General features: G+C 39.3%; 8 protein-coding genes across 8 annotated transcripts in view; 4 read left to right on the plus strand and 4 right to left on the minus strand.

Moving 5' to 3' along the window:
• Positions 1-1,673, minus strand: part of LOC136242806 (riboflavin-binding protein-like) — a 2,706-nt gene extending 1,033 nt beyond the window's left edge. Inside the window, exons 1-2 of the mRNA XM_066034292.1 lie at positions 1,527-1,673; positions 1,219-1,457 (exon numbers count right to left, since the gene is read on the minus strand). Of these exons, the coding sequence (XP_065890364.1) occupies positions 1,219-1,457; positions 1,527-1,611 (324 nt within the window). The 5' untranslated portion in view covers positions 1,612-1,673. The remainder of the gene's footprint in view (positions 1-1,218; positions 1,458-1,526) is intronic.
• Positions 1,045-4,094, plus strand: LOC136242800 (dol-P-Man:Man(5)GlcNAc(2)-PP-Dol alpha-1,3-mannosyltransferase-like). Its single transcript, XM_066034286.1, has 9 exons — positions 1,045-1,857; positions 1,910-2,009; positions 2,071-2,218; positions 2,311-2,471; positions 3,015-3,138; positions 3,186-3,391; positions 3,446-3,510; positions 3,616-3,751; positions 3,872-4,094. Exons 1-9 carry the CDS (start codon positions 1,734-1,736, stop codon positions 4,023-4,025), a joined length of 1,218 nt encoding a protein of 405 aa, XP_065890358.1. The 5' UTR covers positions 1,045-1,733; the 3' UTR covers positions 4,026-4,094.
• Positions 3,870-5,662, minus strand: LOC136242805 (mitochondrial coenzyme A diphosphatase NUDT8-like). Its single transcript, XM_066034291.1, has 5 exons — positions 5,566-5,662; positions 5,324-5,515; positions 5,138-5,270; positions 4,400-4,480; positions 3,870-4,348 (listed from the first exon to the last, which is right to left on the minus strand). Exons 1-5 carry the CDS (start codon positions 5,580-5,582, stop codon positions 4,115-4,117), a joined length of 657 nt encoding a protein of 218 aa, XP_065890363.1. The 5' UTR covers positions 5,583-5,662; the 3' UTR covers positions 3,870-4,114.
• Positions 5,633-9,632, plus strand: LOC136242801 (small ribosomal subunit protein mS22-like). The gene is made up of 7 exons (XM_066034287.1): positions 5,633-6,021; positions 8,183-8,347; positions 8,436-8,579; positions 8,636-8,719; positions 9,105-9,250; positions 9,302-9,410; positions 9,457-9,632. Exons 1-7 carry the CDS (start codon positions 5,668-5,670, stop codon positions 9,589-9,591), a joined length of 1,137 nt encoding a protein of 378 aa, XP_065890359.1. The 5' UTR covers positions 5,633-5,667; the 3' UTR covers positions 9,592-9,632.
• A 411-nt stretch (positions 9,633-10,043) lies between these two features.
• On the minus strand, positions 10,044-11,378 carry LOC136242807 (protein Dr1-like). The gene is made up of 7 exons (XM_066034293.1): positions 11,230-11,378; positions 11,079-11,165; positions 10,924-11,018; positions 10,740-10,808; positions 10,641-10,676; positions 10,390-10,461; positions 10,044-10,336 (listed from the first exon to the last, which is right to left on the minus strand). Exons 1-7 carry the CDS (start codon positions 11,276-11,278, stop codon positions 10,205-10,207), a joined length of 540 nt encoding a protein of 179 aa, XP_065890365.1. The 5' UTR covers positions 11,279-11,378; the 3' UTR covers positions 10,044-10,204.
• Positions 11,327-12,722, plus strand: LOC136242803 (UBX domain-containing protein 10-like). Its single transcript, XM_066034289.1, has 2 exons — positions 11,327-11,527; positions 11,880-12,722. The coding sequence occupies exons 1-2, from the start codon at positions 11,374-11,376 to the stop codon at positions 12,602-12,604; spliced, it is 879 nt and encodes a 292-aa protein (XP_065890361.1). The 5' UTR covers positions 11,327-11,373; the 3' UTR covers positions 12,605-12,722.
• LOC136242804 (cilia- and flagella-associated protein 107-like) lies at positions 12,639-13,603 on the minus strand. The gene is made up of 4 exons (XM_066034290.1): positions 13,421-13,603; positions 13,249-13,362; positions 13,022-13,193; positions 12,639-12,969 (listed from the first exon to the last, which is right to left on the minus strand). The coding sequence occupies exons 1-4, from the start codon at positions 13,520-13,522 to the stop codon at positions 12,695-12,697; spliced, it is 663 nt and encodes a 220-aa protein (XP_065890362.1). The 5' UTR covers positions 13,523-13,603; the 3' UTR covers positions 12,639-12,694.
• A 4-nt stretch (positions 13,604-13,607) lies between these two features.
• On the plus strand, positions 13,608-16,848 carry LOC136242797 (ATP-dependent RNA helicase DDX19B-like). Its single transcript, XM_066034281.1, has 10 exons — positions 13,608-13,769; positions 13,814-13,931; positions 13,983-14,130; positions 14,185-14,277; positions 14,332-14,434; positions 14,495-14,609; positions 14,655-14,832; positions 14,975-15,212; positions 15,373-15,552; positions 16,459-16,848. Exons 1-10 carry the CDS (start codon positions 13,716-13,718, stop codon positions 16,702-16,704), a joined length of 1,473 nt encoding a protein of 490 aa, XP_065890353.1. The 5' UTR covers positions 13,608-13,715; the 3' UTR covers positions 16,705-16,848.
• The last annotated feature ends 23 nt before the right edge of the window (positions 16,849-16,871 follow it).

Here is a 16,871-nt window from a genome sequence, read left to right on the forward strand (position 1 = left end):
GGATTGCCATTAAATTAATTTCGTATCTGAATGCATGTCCCAACTATCAATTATTACTGAAAGTAAAGTGCCATTTTAGTTCATGAAGAACATTATGTGAAGAACCTCTGCAATCAACCCACTCACAACAAATACTACGTGTTTGATGTTCTACCCATATGACTTCTATTCTCTTCTTACAGTTACAAGTACAACAAAAAACTTATTACCTAGGGAAGCCATCATGTGCAACAGTGAATTGACACCTTACGCTGTCACCAAGGATAAATGGGACACAAAGGAGGACACAGGTAAGTCCATGAAGCATTCATTGTACGTACTGCAGTATGCCAAAAGGCACCAGTTGGGCTGAAGCGACTGAAAAAATCAGGTCTGCAGCCTTAGCAATGGTCGAGTTACGCTTGTCTGAAGGCATCAGGCAGTTAGTTAGTCAGTAGAAAATTCTGCTAAATAATTTTCTTTGCAGACTGTGCCTCCCTAGCTATCTCACTAACTATCTCACTAGCTATTACTTACTTTGTGTCAGATTTGACAAAGGTCATATAGTACTTCCTTCGATACAGCAACTTGCTTCTTGCTTGATCTCAGTCGGTTAAAATATTAGAAACACTAAAATATGGAGAGATAATTTGGCAATTTTGTAAGCATTTGCCAAATCTCCACATCAAAATTTCTACTCATATGATATACAGTGCTAACTAAAAGCAACAATCAACTGATGACTATCTATAGTTGTATTAAAATGGAAAGTGTGGTTTCTCCATTTGTTTATCTGGTATTGGATGCAATGGTGGGATGATACCAGAAAGTAGAATTAGCCTTCTGAGCTTTTTAGTTTGCCATCCAAGTATGTGTAAGATGTGCAACTGTTGTACAGATACACATAAATTATAATTATTCCCATCCATACATGTGGAGGTCATTCAATAAATAGATGCATCCCTTAAAATGTAAGTTTGAATGGCAGCCACATAGAGTGACACCCAAACATGTGTGATATAAAGTTCAAGGTTCACCAATGAATTGTAATTGTAATATTTAAACAGGGAGTCCACTCAGCTTAAGCTGATTTTCAGTGGAGCCCTGAAAACAGCATACATACACAACAACACAAATATACACACCAGATACTTAATTAAGATACAAATACTTAAATGACGACAAAATAAATGTAACATGTACATCATATCCTCTCTCATAACATTATGAATGTCTTACTTGTTGTGTTTCTGCAGAGTACCAGGAGGCCTGGTCCGGAGAGCAGATGTGACACATCAGATAGTTCATAAACAAGTCACAGCGATCGGACCCACCACTGAAGCGAAGTTCTTGGAACCTACCAAACACCGCTTGTTCCTCGTATCGCTTACAACACGAGCCATCCTGATAGAAAGGGAAGCACTCCTTTAGCTGCTGCTGAGGGTCGTCTCTACCAAACTGGATAGTACGATTTAGACCTGGAAATAAAATAACAAAATGTGAAACAAGATCGGAACTTAAATACTATCTATGCAACGACAACATACCATACAAGGGGCAGACATTTAGTGAGACCTGGGCTCGGATTCCAGTCGCTAAACACAAGAATAACACAACAACTAAAGATTTCATGTCGCCCTTCCTTTCCTGTACGCCCCCGAGGTTTGATAACTGTGGCACAAGATTCAATTATTAATGATCACATCTTTCAATTGTGGGATTCGATATATTTGATCGCTTGTTATTCGATCACGATGTTAGCTATAGTCACGGTGCTCTTTAAGTATGTATCAAACCCGAAGCATTTTGCTGTGCTGGGAAGCTTATTTCTACTGGCTGAGCTAGCCATCAACTACTTCATTATTAATTTTGTAAAGTGTAAGCTGGTAGAGCGTGTGCTGTGTTGTTTATCTTATATCTTATATTGTAGATACTGAGATTGACTGGATAGCTTATATGCAAGAGGTTGAGGGATTCTTGAATGGTACGTGGGACTATGTTGAGCTGAGAGGTGACACTGGACCCTTAGTGTAAGCTATTAAAATGCACGCACACACACACACACACATACATTCTTTTCTCCTCACACAGATATCCTGCCGGGTTTGTCTACATTTACAGTGCACTATACACAGTGACTGGTCAGGGGCACAACTTGAGAGTGGCACAGTACATATTTTCCATTGTCTACCTGATCAACCTTGCTCTAGTGATTAGAATATACCAGAAGACTGCTAAAGTATGAAGTTTGTAATATCCTGTGGTTGTGCAGTGTGTGTGTGTGTGTGACTGTAGTTGGAGTGTGTGTATAGCTGACTGTAACTTCCACAGATTCCTCCCTATGTTCTGGTGTTCCTCAGTTTGTTGGCATATCGCGTCCACTCAATATTTGTCCTGCGCATGTTCAATGATCCTGTGGCCACTTGCCTTGTCTACCTATCCATTAACTTACTTCTAGACCATCACTGGAGGTTGGCGTGTATCTGCTATAGGTTAGTCAAGTGTCTTCTGTACATGTGTGCAAGCAAGAGCTTATAACTCCACAACATGGTATAAGGAAAATTGGGCTAGGCACTACTTACAATCTGCTGATGCTCTTCATCACATGGCAAGTTTGCCATTCCTTGTGCTTCTGTGGGAAGACCATAGGGGGAAAATGATGTAGAGATGTTTGGTTGAACATGTAGTGATTTATTTTACATTTGCTATTGCTGCAATCAAGAGTAAATAAATAAATAATCACCATTATTTACTCTTGCTGCAATTAAGGGGTTATGGAACTGTGGGTTAAGATCTTTACCTTTGCCAAGCCTTAATTTGTTAAAAGAGGTTCACTTTGTACCATATAAGTATCCTAGTGGACATTGGTGAGTGTTCTATTAGAGAGTTTTGAGGCATTCAAGAAATCGTTTAACATTGTTATAGACCTTTAGGAGAGCCCATCCTTCCCAGCTTTGCACATGATAGTATATACATTGGCAGGATTATCCATCAGTTATATGATGTTATTACATCTTACCTCCTATACTATATAGCCTGGCTGTATCAGTGAAAATGAACATCCTATTGTATGCACCTGGCTGGTTGATAATCTTTGTGATGAGTCATGGCATCTACTCCAGTATCCTCCATATTATTGTGTATTGTGGACTACCACAAGTAAGTAGAACAGCTTGATCAACAAGTTGTAAATGTTGGAATATTAGGTGTCGCTTGCGCTACCTTTTCTCATAACCAATCCAGTTGGATACCTGTTAAAAGCATTTGAATTTCAGCGGAAATTCCTCTACAAGTGGACAGTGAATTGGCGTTTTCTACCAGAACACTTGTTTCTCAATGAAACATTTCACATTCTGTTGCTGGCTGGCCATTTGGCTTGCCTGTGGGTGTTCATTTACAAGAGATGGACAAAGTAAAGTTGGTAAACTCCTTTGGTGACTATTGTGAAACTTGTAACCTCCTCCAGACAACGTGGTGGTGTAGTGAAGCTACTAACTGGATCCACTTCATTATCAGTACCATCAAATAGTGGTGAGTAAAACATGAAAACTGTACAAATGGTACATTATAAATAAAAATTGTGTGTGTACTTGGTGTCCTATGTAGTATGCCATCATTTGTGCTGTTGTCATGTAGTGATGGTGTCGATATTGTTTGAGTCAAACTTTATTGGGATAGTGTTTGCTCGGACACTTCACTACCAGTTTTACATCTGGTACTTCCACACTTTACCCTACCTACTGTGGAACACTGGCATTCCATTGGTTGTGAGGTGAGTTGTGTAGTCAAATATTTATGCATAAAATTTTTTGATGTTACCAAATTAGAAGCTTACTGTAGTCTCAGAGATGAGGCATGTATGTTAGTGAGTCTGTGATTGAACTATGCTTAGGTTTGTGATGTTGATAGTAATGGAAGGAGTATGGAATGTATACCCATCGACAGTACTCAGTTCCATCTTACTACATGTTATTCACCTGTTAATAACCATCGGATTAATATTCACTCCACTAAAGACTTCACAACATGATTTGAAACAAAACTAGAATAATTCATAAAATTGTGTGTAGTATTTTTCTTTAGTTATAAATATAAGACAATAAACATTGCATAAATTACAATGGTAGGATTGTCATCATCTTTGACCTACATGTGGGTACCTATCTGAGATCATCTGATAGTTCACTTCGCTAGGTAGCACTAGTGATAATACAGTATCCAGAATGAATCCTGTCAGACCCCAGATGCGACTTGGTCCACCATGAAATACTGGGAAGTGTAAACTACTTAGTGGTTTACTGAACCGAGTGTATGAGTGGTTGACTGGATTAGATAAATGTTGTACACTAAGATGAAAGGCTTCCTCCACCTAAACACGAATACCTCAATTAAGCCTGCATAGTGTATACATGTGTGTCACCTCATCTTCATTTCTGATGATACTTGCTGGATCAAATTCTCCCAAACTTCCCAGTACAGGAACAATGCTAGCCGTACCTTCCTATGGCAATAGAACACTACACCTATTACCATCATTATGATAATGTAGGTAGCCTTGTGTTTATGAGTAGGTGACATGGAACATTCAGTTCCATGGAAGTTTCAATATGATGGTGTGCAAGAATACTTAAAGTTAGCTGACTGTTATATTAGAGTGTTTGAATGCTCTATTAGAGTAGTTCTCTTCATTTCAATTTAGTATGCAACCTCAACATCATGTGATATGAGAGTGCAGCAATAAATTGTAAGACATGAAAACAACTATTGTGTTAATGATTAGTGCTAAGCACGGAATAATATCATTTACCAAAATTCTGACAATACTTGTTTCAATAATGCCAAGCCCTATATACTTGTTGTATGGTAGTGTGGATGGGGGGAGGGCATATCTGGTCATGGGTTGATTTGCTCATGGACAGTGTGCAATGTTGACCAGATATTTACTTACTTATTACCATACAAAATGCTTGGCACGTGAACAAATACATATTCTTCTGGGAGACAGCCCCACAATAGCTGAATTCCTCAGCAACATTTTAAATGTCTGTCTTGGCACTGAAAACTACTTGGCTGGTAAAGTCTTTAACAAAACATAATATATCTGTGTATCTAGTAAGCAATACACTACATTGCAATTTTACATGAATGGGTGGCGTACCCTGTCAGGCATAGCTGGGAGACAGCCCCACACAGTGACCTGCTCTGGATTAATTCCTAGCTCTTCCTCAGTTTCTCTTAGAGCTGTATCTACCAAAGACTGGTCCCCTTCATCCATGACACCTCCAGGAAAACTGCAAAAATTTGTTATAAAGACTCACGGGTGCAGAATATGGTAAACTTGTACCTTACTTGGCCCCTATGATGGGTTAATGTGCTGGAGCGAATCGTGAAGAGTATTTCTGGAGCGTCTTTCCCTACTTGAGTAAACATTGGTACTAGAACAGCCGCTCTCTTGTGTCCTCTCCTCGTAACACTAGCTCTGTTACCTTTGAGAAGCTCTACCACGCGAGCCTTGTTAGCCGGAGAAAGTATATTTCTAAATTTATCACTATATTATTTACACTAACATATCCTAAATGTTAATACCTGAAAGTGCCACTCATTTTCTTGCGTATTTAGAAATGGGAGGGCTTGTTTTAGAATAAAGTGAGCATTAATTAAAACATGATGTGTATTATTTAGAACAGAATGTCAGCAAGAGTATTCATCCGGCATGCATCTTTGTGTACTGTCCTAACAAAGTGTTGTGTGAGGAATCTATTTTGTACAGCCAGATGCACGGCCTTTAGTGAGAGATATGCAAGAAGCCTGCTGCATTGTGGCAGCATCTGTCGCGTGCGCAAGTTGCTAGCTATTTCCTTGGCTCGTACGTGTACCACAGCGTCGAATCAAGCCTCACCGTCTGTGACCTTTGATGATGAGCGAGTACAGGAATTGTTGAAGAAAATGACTGGGAGAGACTTTGACAAGATATTTGCAATGAGAGTGGAGGATTTAGAAATACCAAAGTACCAGCTGATGACTGATGAGGAATTAAAAGAGGTGCCCATTAATTACATGTCAGAGGACGTTTACATTGTGCATTTTGCATCATACATTGATTGGTATTAAAGTAACGTGTTAGCCATGTATAGCTAGTCAACATTTCATAGTTGTCTGGTTAGTTATTACAAAGGTGATCTGATTCTTAAAAAAAAAAAAGAAGTAGCAATTGCTTTTATGCAGCTTAGTTCTATTGGGCCCTTTTATAAAGCATACACGTAGGTTATATGATCCGAAATGAGTTATTAATTGTAGGCAGTAGCTCTAAAATTATCATGCCAAAAAAATTTAAAGATCTCTGCTTAAAAGAATGCCTATATTAGCTACATATAAAATTTTTCTAGCCTTGTACACTGCAGTCTCACGTACCCCCAGATCCTTTCCTCTGCATAGTGCTTACCACTTATAAGTACTTGCTCTGAAAGTTTTCAATTGTAGAGTTCCCAAGCCCTTTGTTAGGGTCCGCAATCCGAAAAATCAACTTCTACAAATCAATCCCCCTACCATTGTGGGATGTTCATTGTAGTATCCCATTGCTTGATCCACCATGAAACCGGAGGGACGATTGTTGTCTTCACAGAAATATCGTTTTCAGTATCTCGCAAGATGCAAAATTTATTTTTAAAATTTCGTTCTCCACACAAAGGACCGGATGAAACTTGCTACTTAGCCAAATCGTATCCAGAGTTGTTGTAGTTGAAAAGTACGCACAGAAATAAGTAAATGATCTGCTGGGTGCCCGGCATAGGGTTGTTTTCTTTGAAAAAACAGACAAAGAGATACGAAGTTTCGAATTCAAACTGCCCTACCACCTAGGGTAAGAGAAGCTAACTCTTCCTCATAGTGTTTCGATATGGTTGGGTGCATAGTCTGTCTATGCTGTTAGTTTGGAAAAGATCTGAGACTTCTCACCATCTAGGTGACGAGCGTCAAATTTTTCTGCAGCATCAAAGAATTGTGTCGCGTTTTCTAGCCATTTCCAGCGCTTCTGCAGCCACAACAATCATCAATTATAAACTAAAACTATGGAAAAAGATGTCCCTGAACGTTTGGTAGTAGCGGTTGTCAATTATTATTTCATCCACGGCTTCCACGCCTCGCTCTAAGCTATGCATCCAGGGAGGCAGCAAAATCGTCCAAATTTGACTTCACCCATCACGCTCCACAGCAGCTTCAAGTTTTCATTAGATCACCTTACATCACCATTATGCTGCAAAACATCCAAAAACAAACCGAAAAAAGCACAAAATCTTTCATTTTTGATTCGAGCTGGGTGGAGCTCCTGGTGAGCTGCTGGTATATTGCACCATATGAAATCACAGAAACACCAACTACTACTACTACCAAACGTTTTGATCCATCCTTTATCATCATTCTAAACAAAATTAAGTGACCAGTGTGTCATCAGAAGTACTGGAAAGCACTTTGGTACCATTGAGAGAATCCCTTGAAATGACGCACGAAATTTTTGACGTTCTTCACCCAGATGGTGAGAAGTCTCAGATCCTTTCCAGACTAACAGCATAGACAGACTATGCATCCAACCTTATCACATCACTATGAGGAAGAGTTGGTTTTTCTTGTCTTGGCTGGTAGGGCAGTTTGAATTCGAAAATTTGTGTTTCGTTTTCTGCTTTTTGAGAGAAAGCAACCCTGTGCCGGGAACCCAGTGAACCATTTGCTTATTACTGTGCGTACTTTTTAACTACATTAACTCTAGATAATACCTAGCTAAGTAGCAAGTTCTATCCTGTTCTTTGTGTGGAGCACGAAATTTTAAAAATAATTTTTGCATCTCACGAAATACTAAAGTCGATATTTCTGTGAAGACAACAATCGTGCCTCCAGTTTCATGGTGGATCTAGCAATGGGATACTACAATGAACAACCCACAATGGTAGGGGGATCGATTTGTAAAAGTTGATTTTTCGGATTGCGGACCCTACCTTTGTAGCTGGTACTTATAATTTCTAACGCCGTGTGGAGAAAAGGGTTTGGCCATGTGAGAGGATTATATTAGTTGTAGTTGTATAGCAGTGGTTGAATTCCACTTCTCAAGAATAATTATGAGTAGTCCATGCACACATGCCTACAACATGTACAGAAGACATACACATCTACATATCAAAATGACAGTGGTTTACACATGTTTTGCATTTAGGCTAGAAAAGAAACAGATGAATTGGCTGATAAGCTGTTGAAGATGCCTCCCCAGCTGCCTGAGAGAGAAGAACAAGGACAAGTGATCAGTAAAGATCATAAACTGGAGGGATTTGATGACCACCGATATGTCTTCACTGACATTTCTGTGGGGACTAACAATGAAGTGAGTGTTCTATTAGAGTAATTTAGTGAATAGGGCAGGTAGAGGTGTGAGGCTTGTCATGCTTATATATTTTTTACTTTTGTCACAGACACGTCAGATAGTTGTCCGGGAGACAGATGGTACTCTACGGTCTGCTAACTGCAGCGAAAGGGATCGACTGAATCAAACATATTTCCCCATGGTTGGTCGTCAGATTACACTCCCTGCTATGCTAATGGATGAGAATTTATCAGTTAGTGATGTTAATAAATTTGATCAGTACATATAACCTGTGCTGTTGCTTTATAGAAACTATTTGACCAGTTAAAACATGTGGATGTTTTGGATTTAGTATGTATCCAATGTCCACCAGATTCTTCTGATTATATAAGAGTATGTGACTACTTATAAGTGTGGATGTGGGTACTTAATTTTATGTGTACATATGTGCTTGTCCTTAACTACACATGTTTGAAAGTGCAAAGGCAATTCAGTGTATGGTATTCATGGCCAATGAACCTGAGAGCACCATTTTTGTCATGAAGGAAATATCTACATATCCCATGTTACAAAACTTATGATCAACAATATAATATATATATATATATATATACAGGCAAGGGTGGGAGATTTGGCCCTTTCTGTATAATACTTGAATGTGCGATGGCTATGTTATTTTGAAATTAAGTACAATTAAAGTAAAACAGAAGGCTATAAGGGGATGTAAATCAGGGGAGATTGGTATAAAGCTGTTTCACCTTGTGGTGGTCATCCACAGGTACACAGACGCAGTCATGCAGATCTTCTATGGAGAAGAAACTTTGATTTGCTCTACTCAACTCGACACTTTGGCCCTTTCCTGTGGTTCCTAGCCTGTAAGCATCAATTAGAAAGTGTTCTCAATTACTTCCTAACAACTAACAAGTCAGTGATGTGTCATACCACACATACACATGGTACAATTTTCTGTTGTAGGGAGGAGAGTGCATATGATATGGTGTTGCTCTATCACACAATGTACCCCGAATCCTCATCTGCCACTGAATGTGCAGAAAAGAATATCTCAGGACTGCCAGCTCTTAAAGTATGACTGTGCCACTGCTAAATCTTGTTGTTTATATTCTTAATAGGTATTTTGCCAGTCCATGAACTATCTGGTTATTCTTCACCAGCTAGAACAGTCTAATAAAGATGATCAGGAGGGTGGCAACAATGTGACTAACAGTGGTACTACCCCTAGTCTAGATAGTGTACTAGAAGTGTGAAATATTTGAGTAGTATGTTACACTCTATAGATTGGGATCAGGAGGTTGCCATGAAAAATCCTGTGGCACTGTACAATATAGGTACAACCTTGTGTAGAGCTATACGAGTATCCCAGATTTATGCATTTGCAAATAACTGCTCTAAAAATTCAGCTAGCTTAGTAGTGTTTTTTAGATGTGGTAGAACCCTGAAAATGACACCTTGAAGTATGGACACTTTCATAAGTGCATTGCCCCATGTTATAGCCCAAATACTACCAAGTGTTTATGAGACAACTTTAGAAGTCTCGCCAGCCAGAAGACTGTATTTTTTTCGTGCAACCAAAAAAATACTTTCATCATGTGGTCAGGAAAAAATCTCACTGACCAACTGCAAAAGGAAAAAAAAAAGAGGGACTACTTTTAGAAGAGCCATTGGTTACTGTGTGCCACTGTATTTGTGTCTAAGGATGTATGGATAATAATATACACTGTAGATTATACACTTATATAGTAAAAAAAAATTCTATTTCTCATTTTAAAAATGACCACTCTACACTTATACAAGTCTGGAGAATGTGAATGGAGTTGTGGTCTCCAGTGGTACTTCCAGTCCACAGACTGGTGGATGAGATTACTGTTCAGAAGTGGTGTTGGGTGTATCAACCTGTACATTCTGTTGCTGTAGTGATGACGATGATGATGATGCTGTAGCTGCCGCCGCTACTGCCATTTGTTGCATCATCATTTGATATTCTGGATTGCTCTACTTGTACGGTGGATAAATAAGATCACTTCATTACTACAAATATGCTTTACTTGTAATTGTTGGGCTCTTGCTTGAGCAAATAATTCTTGTTGTTGCCTGAGTAATTCCTCCTCTGGAATTCCCTGAAGCAAACAAACCATATGGTAAATTGATACATTTACAAACTAAAGAAACAGACAGCCATGCGCTTAGTTACTCCTACTTTTCCTGGCAATGGTTACTCTTGACTCAAGACAGCAAAGTACAGCAGCAAAAAATGCAGTGACCAATCACCTGTGGATGTGTAATTCTTACTACTTACCAGTTTTTCTAACTTTGACTTCTCTCTTCTCCTCTTCTATACATTGATATCATATATACACTAGCTAAAGTACTATCAAGGTTCATCTATACCACTCACAGCAGCCTGCACTTTGTACTCTTGATAAACTGACTTCACATCTTCCATATACTCTGTAAATCCTAGTCCCTACGAGTGAAACAATGTAGACAGTTGATACTGGGTCAAAGACACAAATTGTGCTTGACTGCCACTCCGTGTACAGAATGGAAGAGTGGGGTGCATAGTGTGGTAAAGTACACACCGTTAGTGCTTCAATGATGTGTTCAGGCAATATGGTCTTGCGTTGCTCCCGGTCAGAAATCTCACTAGCTTCTGATGCTATCAGGTGTATAAATTCTAAACAAGGAAGTGAAAAATAGGTTGCTAAATGCAAAATAACTAACAATGCAACAATACCTGAACAACAGCTAAGAAGCAGATCTCTGGTATCGTTAGGTATCCTCGCATGTGGTACAATTTCTTTTATAAGCTTATTAACAGCAGCTAGGAGTGATGCGCATTGTTAAGAATAGTATTTACTTATGTGACAAATAACCAATTATCTTACTTCGTGGCAAATGAAGTTCATCATCTTGTGGACTGGAATCTTCCGCCATTAAATTTATACAGTATTAATGGTGCGAGTGGGAGGTAGCTCCTCAGGTAACGTACGTCACGTGCACCAAAATATAGGATACAAAATAATGTTGTTATGGAAAAGAAGGATGTCGTTATACGGCATAAGGGGAGACGATTTAAGCGTGCATCTGTTGTACCCAACGGACCTGTAGTAGCTTTAAACCCGTCGCAGCCTTTGAACCCTTCTTTATCCCAGCTGCTTCCAACAAAGTCATCGAATCAAGCAGGTATGTCAGCTACTTGGAGAAATGGTCGTGTGTAGCCTATCTTTTATTGCTGAGCAGTCATTGCAGCTGGTAAGCTCAGGAAAAAAAAGCATAGCATGATTGAAAGCAACACCACAAAATTAAAGCTACTCACTCTAGATCTGTCAATTGCATTGTACTGTGCGTGATGTATTGTTTGGGGTGGTCCCCTGGACATAGACCTGTATGGTCAGATCACTTTTCCGTGTAGCTAAGTGCAGGGAATAGTGGTCAGCACTCTAGACTACCCTGGATGCATCAGGCATTCGTCTGTTTGTCCAGTAAATAAACAGTGATGTTGTGGTTTAGTTTACTATTGTGTGTAACCTTTTAGATGTACTGCTCGCTGATGAAACAACACAACCACCTTCGGCTACCATTTTTAAGTCTAGTATTGTTTTACCACCAACAGAACCACCTTTCCCATCTTCTCGAGTGGGAAGACCTCCTAGTAGCAAAGGAAAAAGTCGACCAAGCTCTCGTTCATCAGCCCACTCATTAACTATGGGAAGATCATCAATTGGGAACATCCCAGAACCTCGTGTAGCTCAGACTGGGTTCCATAGACTACAGCCACTACCAGCAATTGGGAGTAGTGGTAGAAATGTTGAGGATAATGGTGATTCTGCAGTAGATCTATGTAGCAATGGTACATCTTCACTGGAAACTAAATCATTATTATCTTTGTCAGGGCATGGCTGTAATTCCACAAACTCTTGTAAATCCATGAAGAAAACCAGGAAATCATCACTAGATGGACATGAAAAACTAGTGAATGATTCCAATAGTAGTTTACCCCCAGAGCCATCAACAGATGATCCAAATTGTGTGACTCTTGCTATTAAACTACCAGACGGGACAAGATTTGAAAGACGATTTCATCACACTGATCTTATAGCAGACATAATACATGCTGCACAGTGCCACAGTACTCATCCATTACCTGACTGCGAATTGTTTACTAGTGATGTTCCCAAGAAACTTTTAACAGATTACAGATTAACACTACGAGAAGCTGGTCTTTCAGTTAGAACAATGTTAATTCTTAGTGAGTTGTAAACTCTACAGCACCCTCTCTCATAACTTAACAGAGTTTAGTACAAAATATATGAATTGTATAGAGAAATGTACAGTGTATATTTTTAATCATCAAGTTGTATATGTTCTCTGGTGTGTACTAATAGGGTGTTCTGGCTGTACATTACTGTGCATCCCCCTCAAGTTCATATCTTTGTTGATTCTCTGAGGATGGAGGTGGGAAGACAATGCCCGAGGTGTAGCATAACGACGTGGGTACTGTGGGAGCATCCCATGATTATATCCTAAATGATACGTTGAAACAAAGTCTCCTAGTCTTTCTAACTCTTCCAGTTTCTTCCATTTATCTTTTAGTGACTCATGCAGACCCCATCTCTTTGGTTCTCCTAAAATGTAAAGACATGTAAAATTTTATTTATAAATGATCAAATTTCATACCACTGACTGGGTTATCAGAAGCTTCTGGTGCCCAAGACAATCGGTGTTTGTCCCACATTCGATTCCCAGTAATTTGACCTCTCCTCTGTCCATATTCCTGATCATACATGGAAATCATGTAGCGAGAGTAGAGGTTACCATGATGGGAGAATAAATGAGCCTTGTCCAAGCCCTACAATATATGTAGTAAACACCCGCTGGCTGTTGAATTCAATCCTCTTCCTTACCACATTTACTAGCAAATTACTCCTTCTACTGATTACATCCGGTTTATGCACACTACTGTAATCTTTATACGTTTCTTTATTGGTACTGTTGGCTTTGTGGCTCCCCTTTTCAAACTACAATGCAAGGCATTGTAGTTTAATTAGCTTGAACTGCATAAACTGCACTTCTTACCTCGAGCCTGTCTTCCGACCAATTTCCTATCAATATTCCGGAAGAGTATTTTTGCTCAATCTTCCATCCGGGTAATTTCCACTTGTCTTCTGAAGTAGCCATTGACTGTCTCGAGTCTCGATCGTTGTTGCTTGTTGCTATGACGTCGCCACTGCCCGCCAACCGTATAAGCTTTACTGTTCTAATTATACGAATAAAATCTAACACACGTGGAAAAATTGTTTGAAACGTTCACGCAAAGACTTTAATACTATCCAAGATACTATCCGTGTTGGTGTACATATATATTAAAATCATGTCTGACTCTTGGGTTGCCCAGATGTGGGAAGAGGAAAAGATCTCAGAGAAGGTAAACTATTTCGCGCTGCTGGATTCTTTTAGAACTTGCTCCAGGTGAGTGATATGACGCTGCGGTCACAACAAACCTCTCAGCAACAGCCAGCCTTGCCTTCGGCCGTGCCTAAGGTAACAGTGTCCGATACAACCGCACCAAGTGCTGAAGATGATGAAGGTATCTTATTAACTAACTCGTGTTGTAGCAATCGGCACCTTTGATGTTTAGATAATAAGAGCTTGAGTGCAGCTGAGACTTCTCTGCTCACTAAAGTACTGAGAGCTCGATTAGTGGTATCGAAAAATAATGTAGAAGTGTTAAGACAAGACCCCAACTCCCCGCTATATTCTGTAAAGAGCTTTGATGAGCTGAATCTGTGAGAAATGAATAACTGCATTCTGTGTGTGTTATGTTGTACGTGTGATCACAGCCGGCCTGAATTACTTAAAGGTGTCTATGATATGGGATTCAGCAAACCCAGTAAAATACAAGAGACAGCATTACCCTTGTTGTTAGCTGTGCCGTGAGTTGGTGATAAATATGTGTCATAATATGGAGTAACTGGTGTTGACTGTAGGAGTCGTAACCTAATAGCTCAGTCTCAGAGTGGTACTGGAAAGACAGCAGCTTTTGTGCTGGCCTTGTTGAGTAAATTAGATACGTCAAAAAATTATCCCCAGGTAAAATATTTTCAACCTATTAATTTGCACCATTATAATATCTGCACTGTTGTTCATCAGGTGATTTGCCTATCACCAACATTTGATCTTGCTTGTCAGACAGGGGAAGTTGTTAAGCAGATGGCTAAATTTTATACTGATGTACGGATTTCTTTTGCAGTTAGAGGAGAGCGAGGTAATTACTGAAATAAAAATATTTTTATTGGTATTTTGGCACTAGTTGCCCGGGGTACTAAATTGGATAGTCACGTGGTCATTGGTACACCGGGAACCACTCTGGATTGGGTACTGAAATTACGTGTGTTTGACCCAAAGAAGATCACAGTGTTTGTGTTGGATGAGGCTGATGTTATGATTGATACACAAGGGCACCAGGACCAAACTATTAGAATATACAAGTATGGACTACTGGCTGTATTACTTTTTTGCATACCTGAAATGTTTATGTATTTACTCAAGTATTGTTTGACAGAAAGATCTGTTAATGATTTCCTTAGCCTAAAAAAAAATTATTAGTTAACTGTGTTGTAATTAACATAGGACATTGTCACCAGATTGTCAGATGATGTTGTTTTCTGCCACATTTGATGACAAGGTGATGAAATTTGCAGAGACCATAATTTCCGATCCAATTATACTACGACTGAAGAGAGAAGAAGAAAGTTTAGATAACATCAAACAATATTATGTGACCTGTAGTAATGAAGATGATAAGTTTAAAGCACTCTCCAATATCTACAGTGTTATTTCAGTTGGTCAAGCCATGGTGTTTTGTAGGGTGAGTCTGTGTGTGTGTTTGTGTGTGAGCATGCATTATTATGTGTTTGTGTGTTCATATGTTTGTGCATGCAGGCGTTTGTGTGTGTGTGTGTGTGTGTGTGTGTGTGTGTGCGCGTGCGCCTCTTGCATAATTTTACCTGCATGTCTTTCACTTGTAGACAAGGAGGTCAGCCATGGGGCTAGCTGGTAAGATGTCAAAGGAGGGACATGCAGTTGAGCTACTGACAGGAGAGTCAACACCTGATCAACGTATTGCAGTAATGAACAGATTCCGTGATGGTAAAGTGAAACTGTTAGTCACCACTAACTTGATGGCTAGAGGAATTGATATAGAACAAGTGAGTGTTAAAATAGGACATGCTGTGGATGTGAACTGAACACTTAGAATTGGAATATGTTTTTCATTGCAATCAAATATTTATTAATTGTATGGCACCTACATTTGCAGGGGCATCAGAGTAAAACTGGTAAGGCTCAGTCCTGATGCTGCCGAATGCAGCCAGTCTAGGAGGGTCTGGGGGCATGCTCCCCCAAGAAAAATGTCACAGTTTGAGATGCTTGGGCTGTGCAAGGTACTATCTAGTTATCTGACAAGTGTTCAGTGTTAGACATAAAACTGCAATGACCAAAAAGCATCTCTATAATACTGCGTAACTCTTAACCTTACCATTTGAGATCATTAGAGAAACACTGTAAGGAATGTTTCCAAAGAGAAACAACGCACACGTACTCTGTTACCATATTTCCCTGGTAAACGGTGCACTTGAGTGGTACCACTATTGATCTCAAAAATAAAGACTTAAACATCATTTTCAAGTATCGAGTGGTAGTTTAGTTGCCACATTGATTTTTGGAACTAAGGTATATAATCAATGCTGTGGCATTTATTCAAGTAAATACATATTATGTTGCTAAATTTTGGCAAAAAGGTATGAAGGTGTTCTGGGTGAAAAAACAAGTTGTTTGCAACTTTTAGTTCTGGCCTGAAAGTTTTTTGTTGTTTTTTTTCCTTTTATGTTTCAACCAAAATGTGCCTCACTGGTTGCGCCTACTCTGACACCCTTGCTTTGTGACATGAATCCAAACTTGATTAATTGTCAGCTTCAGTGTAGCTGTTCTTGGCTCGTATCAAACCATGTTTTTGATAAACAGCTCTACTAAGAGATGGCAGCCTTAAAGTGTGTCAAATGTAAAATCAGCAATTTTTCTCTTTCGTTAAGGATCTACTTTTCTCTTTCTTTCAGATCACGATGGTAGTCAATTATGATTTACCGGTGGACCAGAAGGGGCAGGTTGAGTTTGAGACATACCTACATCGGATTGGTCGCACAGGAAGATTTGGCAAGTCAGGGCTTGCTATCAATTTCGTGGACGGCCACCGGTCCTTCCAGCAATTGAAGAAGATTGAGGACCATTTTGGTAAGAAGATAGAAGAGCTGCAAGCCAAAGATGTTGAGGAGATTGAAGAAGCAGTTGGTGATGGACAATGATAGCTAATATAGTTTCCTCTAGTGAAGATTGCTTGAGTCACAAATTTCATGATGTTGTACCATAATACATTTTGTACTGTATGATTCATTGTATATCATGTGTAATATTTAAAAATATGTAATCTTTCGTAATTCTGACACTCATCCTGTTAACCTTAAGCGCAGGC

The sequence above is a fragment of the Dysidea avara genome, chromosome 13 (assembly GCF_963678975.1).
Source record: "Dysidea avara chromosome 13, odDysAvar1.4, whole genome shotgun sequence".
NCBI classification, from domain to species: Eukaryota; Metazoa; Porifera; class Demospongiae; order Dictyoceratida; family Dysideidae; genus Dysidea; species Dysidea avara.